Raw genomic sequence first — 9,057 nt, 5'->3', positions numbered from 1 at the left:
TAGACCCAACCGAACAACAACATGTATAGCAGTGACATAATTTTGCACAAGGAGCTAAATATCTCTTATACACCTACCCGTCCATTCATTCAAACACTTGGCTTCACAGAGATGGCAGATGGTGAATATCAGTTCTCACATCCGGGTAACAAAAGATCTACCCAGATGTGCTCTTGGCTCAGGGCTATTGGTTGCTCTGATTATGACAATTAGATAGAAATATAGATGTGACCTGGATGCCTCACCAACACCTTTGTCATGAGACTCTGCACAATCTTTCATGACCTGTTGAATCCTGTTTTAAACCACTCATTACTCAGGGAGGCAGGGAAGTGCTGGTGTGGAGGTGTGGGGAATTTGGAGTTGCTCTTTCACAACAAACTGTGTGAGCTAAGGAGAGACACTACATCCCTGTATCTTCATCTCCAAAGCGAGAGGTCCCTCCCCATTCTCTCCTTCAGCGAGGCTGAGCAGCCATCCCTCCACCTATTTCCTATGAGCCACTGCTAACAGTTATTCAGCCTGAAGTTGAAAGGACCCTGGATTTAGGATAGAAGGGAACTCAGAGGCCATCTAGTCCAATCCTTTCATTTTACAGGTGAGGAGACTGAGGCCTGGGGAGATTAAGTGATTTGGCCACAGTTATATAGGTAATAAGAGGCACAATTAGAATTTGAATCTAGGTCCTCTGAATCCCATTCAGTGTCTTTATTAACTATACTCTGCAAGCTGGTCAGGATATTGCTTAAATCCTTGTGTGTGTGTGCATGTTTGTGTTGTGTGTAACCCATTAAATGCATGTTTTATGTATGAAATAATTATAAAACATATCACAAACAGATATAATGATGAATTAAATGTACAAATATGAATTTTTATATATATATTAATTTATATAGGATATATATATATAAATTTAGTCAGATTATTTCATGCTTAAGTCTATGCAAACCTTTTTTCTTCCAATAACCCTAACATTCTGACCAACTCAATCAGTTCCTATCCAGAGACCAGTAGTGACACTATGTTTAATATGTTTTTAAATACTTCGTGATCCTTGTTATCAATGCTTAAGGTCTGAGAAACAGTCAAAAACTTCAGCACCTGGACAGGTCTTGCCTGGAAAGCATCCTCTTCAGAGCAATTCTAAAAGACAAACATTCCCATTTGCCACCTTGCCACCTTGTCTCTGTCAGCCTTTCCTCCATCTTGGATGGTTGGCTGTCCCCTTGGGGAATGTGAGGGAAATTGGCTTGATGGGGAGTTCCACAACTGAGACACTAAAAGCCTCAGTCACTCAGGACAGCTATATCAATGACTCTAATGGTTGACATATAGGTTTATTTAACTCAGTGGTATTAAATGTTAAGCCCCTAGAAGGCAGGAACACATCCTAATTATATTTCATGTGTCCCACCACAGGCACTAGTTTTATATATATGAAAGTGTTTTGGAACCTGTGGTACAAGCAGGGCAGGCTTTTGTTGAACTAAGGCTACTTGGTCCAGGCCAGGCTCAATTCTTGTTATTGAAATAGAAATGTATATTATCTTTTCCTACATCCTTGGTCATTGTGATGGGTTTCCCATTCTCCTCTGAACTAGAGATGAACCAGCCAGGATAGGCAGCTGACTCAAAGGTAGAAGTATTGCCATTTCCGTTTTGGAAAAATACAAAAGACTTCTCTGCTTTCTGGGTACCATATAATTCCATTATGTCCCTCTCCTGAAAAACAAGAAGAAAAAGCCCATCAGATGTTGTTATAGAATTTCATAACTTAGGGATGGAAGAAGTCTCAATGGTCATCAAGTTCAACACATATACAAAAAAATCCCTACTATGACCCCCAAGGACTAGGATCCCATCACCTGAGGCTATCCATCTAACTCTGAGACAACTTCAATGTTAGGAAGGGTATGCTTATGTTAAGCCCAAATCTGCCTGTTTGCAACTTCCACTGCTTGATCCCAGTTCTGCCCATTGAGACCAAATGGAATGTCAAGTCCCTCTTCCATGAGATAGCCATTCAAATACTTGAAGACAGATATAATGTCCCCCTCCTACACACCCAAGTCTTTTCCTATCCAGTCTAAGCAGGCCAGGTTCTGTCAATAAATCCTCAAATGACAAGGAATCCAGACCCTCCACCATCTTGGTTGTCCTCCTCTGGACACTCTCCACTTTATCAACATGGTGCCCAAAGTTGAATACAATGCTCCAGATGAAGAGAGACAAGAGCAGAGTGCAATTAGACTGTCAACCAGCCCTTCCTGGAAAGCATCCCTTTTAAATGCAACCAAAGGTTGGTTGGGCAGGGGTGGGGCTGGCTGCTTCTTCTCCTGAGGTTTTAATCAAATTAACCCTCCCACTGTCAGGAAGGCCTGAATTCAAATCCTGCCTCAGATACTTGAAAGCTAGGGGATACTAGGCAAGTCACTAAACCTCTGGTCACCTCAAATTCCACATCTGTACGATGGAGATGATAATAGTACCTACCTCAAAGGGTTGTTGTCAGGATCAAATGAGATGACATCCATAAAGTGCTTTGCAAACTTAAAGTGCTAGATCAATGCTACCAATTATTAGCCATTGCCGTTGCATCTCAAAGGGCATGTCATTGGACTACTCTATTGTTAAACTCCTACCTGTGACTTCCCAGAACATAACTCCATTGCTGGCCACCACTCCCTTATGTATGGCGTCTTCTCAATTAGATTCTAAGCTCCTTATGGGCAGGGGCATTTCTATTTGCATTCTCAGTGCTTTGAAGAGTGTTTGACTCATAGCAAATACTCAGTGTTTTCCATTCAATCAATTGTGAGCACCACATTTCAGTAAGAACTTTAAAACTGGGAGTATCCAGAGAAGGGAGACCAGAATGAGGAAAGTGTTAAGATCATGTCATATAAAAGAGAGAAGAAATAGGTGGTATTTAGCTTGAAGGAGAACAGCTCTATGGAGGACATGGTATCTTTTCAAGAGTCTACATCTTTAATGTAGAAGAATGATTTAAATATTCTCTGCTTGGTACAACAGGGCAAAACTAGAAAGAAAGTGTGAAGATTGCAGCAAAGATTCAGGATTGATATAAGGCAAAACAACCTAATGATTTAAGATTAGATATGAATAATTAAAGAGGAATCAGCTGCTTTGAAAGGCAATGGCAGGAAGAAAGGCAGAAAAGAAAGCAGTCAGTCAGGCAGGCAGGCACGAAGAAAGGAAAGAAAGGAAGGAAGGAAGGAAGAAAGAAAGAAAGAAAGAAAGAAAGAAAGAAAGAAGAAAGAAAGAAAGAAAGAAAGAAAGAAAAAGAAAAAGGGAAAGAAAGACAAAGGAAAGAAGGAAAGGGGGTGGAAGAAATGGAGAAAGAAGACAGAAAGGAAGGAAATGCATTTATTAAGGGATTATCACATGCCAGACACTGTGCAAAGTACTAGCATTACAAATATCAGCCAGTAAGGTAGTCACTGCCCCCAAGGAGCTTACATTAAATGATAGGATGCCAACACGGAAAACAAAGCTGGAAAACATATGGAGAGTAGATAAGGATTAGAAATGGCCAGGGCATGGTATGAGGGTCTGCTTTGAGCAAGACAGGGCACAAGCTCATTTATCAGAACCCAAGAGCTTTCATTGATATCTGGATGACCGCTACTTGGTGACCCTTTCTAGGGGATTCTAATTCAAGTATTGGTTGCACTAGGTGACCTCTGAAATCTTTTTCCATTCTGAGATTCTATGAGATGCTATGAAACTCACCTCCAGCTTCAGTTTGGGCTTGCCTTCACTCTCTGCACAGCACAGACACAGTTTATGGTTAGCTACCCCCAGGTAAATAGGATTGCCTTTGCCTTTTTCAAGAGACTCATCTCGGCATGGTGTGCTTGTCAGTATGTCTGGGAATACATGAATCAGTGACCACAAAAGGTGAAGATCAAAAATCCATTTCGGACAAAGAGGAAGTTAATGCAGGAAGGAATCATATATCTAAAGAAAAGAGCAAGGGAAAGCCACAGCTGGACTTGAATTTGAGGGATACTGATTTCTAAGTGCATAGGGAAGGGAGGGAAACTGAAGGACCAAGGTCTATGGGAAATTTCCATTCATTCCTGGATGGAGAGGTCATCAGCTCAGTGGTCTAGTCCTCCTATTAATTCAATTTCTCCTTTGGACTTTGGAATCCCTGATAGGAATTCTAGCTCCTGAACTCTAGAATACAGTCCCCACAGGAATTATCACAGAGGGAGGGACTCATTGACCTCACAAAAGAACAATCTTCCAGACTATTGCTTCAGCCATGCCTGCAATTTGCCTTCTCTGATTTCCCTTCAGGTAACACCCTAAACAGGCAGGCTTGGCAGTGTCCTGAAAGATAGTCCTGTGATGCTTTGTATGGTATACATGATGGAGATATGACTCGTGAATAGCTGAAAAACTTCTGACAGAGAAGCAGGAAAATGGCCAAAGAAAGAGGTCGAATGAGAGAGAAGGGATTGGTTTTTGGCAAACAGGAGATGACCAGGAGGAGCTAGCACCCCAGCAAATGTATTCATTGATTCCCAGAACCTGCATTCCCAAAGTCTACTAAGAGCAGACCTCTTGGGTAAGATTGTTCCTCCCCTGGTTGAGCTGAGATTTCACCTCCCTTCCAAATCCCACAGAACCCTGACTCATATGTATTCTTCTAAACAAACTAATTGGTATAATTCCCCTAATTACTGTTTTACTTTGATAGTCATGTTTGTTCATTATACATGATCATCTTTGATGTAATTACCATTTTGTGGAATGGGATATAAGCTGGCTGAGGTTCCATCAACTGTTACCCTCTCATTCTAGGGAAGGACTACTTACTCCCAGAGTGACTAGCAAAAGTGGCTTTTATCCTAAACATCAAGAACATATTGTACTTCTGGGGGGCAAATATCTGATGTACAAGAGATACATAAAATCGTGGACCCTCCTCCTGCAGATTGGGGAGCTAGGGAGTAATCACCCATTCACAAGCATCCCTGTACATGCAGAAAAGGCAAAAGTGGCATTGTTCCTAGGAGATGTGGAGTGGGGCATTCCATACCCCAGATCCAATCACTGACACACATTCGCTGGGACCTTGGGTCAAGCTCAACTTGCTACAATAAAGCTATAGACTTAGATCTAGAAAGGACTTTAGGGGTCATCAAATTCAACCCCCTCATTTTATAGATGAAGAGAATGAGACTCACGGAGCCTCCTTGATGTCTAATGACTGCCCAAGGTGCCAAAAGTATTAAGTGTCTAGGGGAGGAGTCTGACACAGGTCTCCCTAATGCCAAATTCATTGATCTATTCACTGTGACACCAAAGTTTGCCTGCAAAGGAATGCCACATGGAAATCCTTCTCTCTCCTGGCTGTCAGAAACTTAGGCCAAATCCATTTGCTCTATCCTTGTGCTCTATTCTATTACTCTCCTCCCATTACCCCATCCTCTCAGCCCCATGCTTCCCATAATTCCTAGGAGTAGAACCCTTTCAGGTTGGACTGCAAAAGATCAATCAACCTGAATTTCCCCTCCTTCCTCCATCCTCCCTAAGCATCCTCCCTACTGCTCTTTTGTCTCTGTCTTCAGCACAGTTTATCTCCAACAAAGGCCAGGATGCCCCTTCCCTTACCATCTTTCACTGCCTGGTATAAGAATTTCCCCTTCTCCCACCCTTTATGCCTAATAACTGTCCTGTCATCGCTGGAATTTTTGAGGTGCAGGAATCTGTCCTGGGGGACACTATAAATAGAGGGTCACCCAAAGCATGAGACTGCATCAGAGAAAGAGAAAAGAGGGCCAGGTTCTCTACTCACTTGGGTATAGCTTTCCATCATGAGGAACTGCTATGAGGGTCTTCCCTTGAAGGACCAGGACTTGCTGATTGGTGTCATGAACTTCCACTAAGTAAGGATCCCTTAAAACTTTCAAAGGAAAATTATTGCAATGCAAACATCATTGGCTTATTAGGATTAAAGCTGCCTTAATGGGTTGATTTTCAGAAAATTGCCAATTCTCTGTCAGCCCATGGAGAAGGATGAACTGATGGTGATGGAATACAGCCTGCAACACAATCTACACATGGCCACCTCTCCATATATGAATCCCTACTGTGATGGCCAAAGAGCTGTGATGGTGAAGGAGGGAACTGCAGAATTGCAGAGATGGAATGGAACTAATCCAACCCACTCTCAAACACTGAGTACATCTAGCAAATATCCTTTCTTTAAAAACAAACAAACCTTTAATGATGAGGGACCCACCACACCAGGAGACAGCCCACTTCCACTTGGGGACAGCTCTAATTGTTGGAAGGTTTTTCCTGGCACTGACTCTAAATTTACCTCTTTGTATACTGTACCCTTTACTCTTCTTTTTGTCTTCAGGGGCAAACAAGATGGGGCTAACCTCTCCCTCCCTGGTTGGCCTTTAAATACTTAAAGACAGTTATTTCCCCACTGAGACTTCTTTTCCCTAAGCTAAACATCCCCCATTTCTGCAAACTGTCCTCATGTGGGATGGACTTGTGGCTTGTCCCTCAATAAGCTGCCTCCATCTGGCTGCTTCCAGCTTCTCAATGTCCTCCCTCAAGCCTCAAAAGGAACACAACCTTTCAGGAGTGAGGGCAGAGTCATAATCACCTCCTTATCCCAGAAATCTGTGATTGATTCTCTTAAGCATCTCCATATCACATCAGGGGTGTGTATTGTGTGGGTGTGGGTGTGTGTTTGCCTGTCATTATCTCACTACTGTCAATATTGAGACAGGGAATTGGGCCTCCATTCTCTGCGTATTCTCCAATTTATTAAAGATCTTACTGAGTGAAAGCCTCAGGTCTTTTTCAGGCAAACTCCTATATAACAATACAAACTAGTACTTTTTAAGTCAATTTTTTAAAGCTAAGTGTAGGACTTTACAGTTATCCCTAATATAACGATTATTAATAGCATGAGACCAGTTTTCTACCCTGCCAGGATCTATTTGACACCTGATTTTATATTTCTGCGTTGGCTCTATTATCATCTGAAAGCTCAAGAAACATCCCATCTGGCATTGATACAAACACTGAACAGACCAGGGTCAAGAACAGATCCCTGGGGCGCTCCATTAGAGAGCTCCTTCCAAGTCTCCCTGTTTTTTAATTTTGGATTTTTTGTTACCCAAGTTATGTTTGATTATGTATGGCCCTATTTGAGGTTTTCTTGACAAAGATACTAGAGTGGTTTGTCATTTCCTTCTCCATCTCATTTTACAGAGGAGAAACTGAGGCAAATGGGGTTAACTGACTTGCCCAGGGTCATACATCTAGTAAATATCTGAGGCAGCATTTGAACTCAGGTCTTCCTGATTCTAGGACTGAGCCTCTATCCAGCTAACCATTAATGAATCCTCTTTTGAGTCTAGCCATCCAACCAATTCTGAATCCATCTGAATTCTAATTGTTGTATATTAAAGGCAGCATCTCTCTATCTTTCCCCACAGGAATAGCATTAGATCCTTTATTGCTTTGCCAAATTCAGCTGAATTTCATCTGTGACATCTCCCTGATCTTCCAGTCCAGTTACTCCAGCAAACTAGGAAATAAATTACGTCTCACATGGCTTGTTTTGGTTAAAGCCATGCTAGCAATCTGTGATCAGTGCGTCTTTCTCTAGCTGTTCATCCAGAATTGCTTCTAGGGTTCTGTCTACAATTTTCTAGAAATCCAAGCCAAGTTTTCTGGCCCGTAGTTGGCAGAGCATAACCTATTCTTTTCCTTTTGAGGGAAATTAGGACACTTGCCTTTCTCCAGGCCCACAACACCATGACCATTCTTTCTGGTGTCACTGACAGTGCCTTCCCCACATCTGCCCAGAGGGAGCCCACTTGGACCAGGAAAACTGAACTCAAGAGTAGCCCCCTTTACATCTCTTTGCTCACCTTGGCTATCCACTCCCAAGTAACCATTGCAATAGAAATGGACAATTGGATCTATCATGTCTCCATTCCTGGAGGGCTTGCTGTCAGCAGAGAACTTCATGAGCCTAGGACAGGCTTCCCTTTGCCCCACCCTGGGAACCCAGACAAGCCTGCATGGGGAGATAGGACGGGGCACAGCTATGTCTCACCTTGTGGTTTTACTGGTCTTGTTAAACCTGAAAAATAGAATAGAATAGAAATGTTGAAATCTAGACACTGTATTATTTCCCAGTTAAAGGGGGCATGATATTCTTCCATCAATGGATCAGTAAGGAGTTCTACTATGTCATAGGCCCCATGTTGGCCCTCAAACAGCTTAAATTCTAACAGAGGCGATAACATGGACACATACAAACAGTTCCCTTAATGTCAGAGGATTGTTCAGCAGTAACGTGACTTTACCTCAGACTTGGGAAAGGGAGGGACGGAGACAGAAAGGGGGCTGCCTCCTGTGGAGGGAAGGGGCCAGCACACAGTTCAAGGACAGGGACAGAGAAGCAAGAACAAAAGGAGGAGCATGAAGGGAGGAGGGTCAGCACCTAGAGGAAGAACAGGGACAGGGGCTGGGGGAACATGTAGGGGTCAGATGGACACAGACAGGAGAGGACAGATGTGCTGTACTGGAGGGAGGACAGACAGGAGGGTGGGCAGACAAAGTGGGGCAAAGGTCTTCTCTCTCAGTGCAGGAGGTCTCAATCCAAGCCTGCCATTCCACCATCGCAATGGGTATCTCTACTTGCTTTCTCTTCGGGCTTTCATTTTTAGGGAGGTGTTGTTTCTTTTTGGTGGGAGAAGGACATTGAGAGGCCACAGAGCACCCACACCAACAGGAAGGAGGGGGAGAGAGAGCAGGGCACTGTACAGCAAAGTTAACAATGTTGTTGGGTTTTTTTGAATGCAGATTTCTTTCAGAAATCTTTAAGAAAAGTCAAATTTCTCTAAATTTCTGTAAAGTGAGAACTGTCTATATAGGAAGGTACAGAATATATACAAAGTTAATTTATGGTAGTTTGGGGAGAGAGAGAGGCCAACAGATAGGGGGAGTTATAAAGCCTCCACCACAGGTGTAGGTGAAAATTAA

General features: G+C 42.8%; 1 protein-coding gene across 1 annotated transcript; it reads right to left on the bottom strand.

The window, feature by feature from the left end:
- Window positions 1-1,515: 1,515 nt before the first annotated feature.
- On the bottom strand, window positions 1,516-8,037 carry LOC118842701 (interleukin-36 alpha-like). Its single transcript, XM_036750091.1, has 4 exons — window positions 7,938-8,037; window positions 5,834-5,920; window positions 3,757-3,893; window positions 1,516-1,725 (listed from the first exon to the last, which is right to left on the bottom strand). The coding sequence occupies exons 1-4, from the start codon at window positions 8,035-8,037 to the stop codon at window positions 1,516-1,518; spliced, it is 534 nt and encodes a 177-aa protein (XP_036605986.1).
- Between the last annotated feature and the right edge of the window lie 1,020 nt (window positions 8,038-9,057).

Source organism: Trichosurus vulpecula, chromosome 3 (genome assembly GCF_011100635.1).
Source record: "Trichosurus vulpecula isolate mTriVul1 chromosome 3, mTriVul1.pri, whole genome shotgun sequence".
NCBI lineage: Eukaryota > Metazoa > Chordata > Mammalia > Diprotodontia > Phalangeridae > Trichosurus > Trichosurus vulpecula.
Note: the sequence above shows the minus strand (reverse complement) of the source record. Positions and strands in the feature narration are given on the sequence as shown.

Coding starts and splice junctions, on each gene's coding strand:
- LOC118842701 (XM_036750091.1), bottom strand. CDS start 8,037: ATGAAGTTCTCTGCTGACAGCAAGCCCTCCAGGAATGGAGACATGATA. Junction 5,921..7,937: donor CTTGGGAGTGGATAGCCAAG/GTGAGCAAAGAG, acceptor ATCCTTACTTAG/TGGAAGTTCATGACACCAAT. Junction 1,726..3,756: donor AGCCCAAACTGAAGCTGGAG/GTGAGTTTCATA, acceptor CTTGTTTTTCAG/GAGAGGGACATAATGGAATT.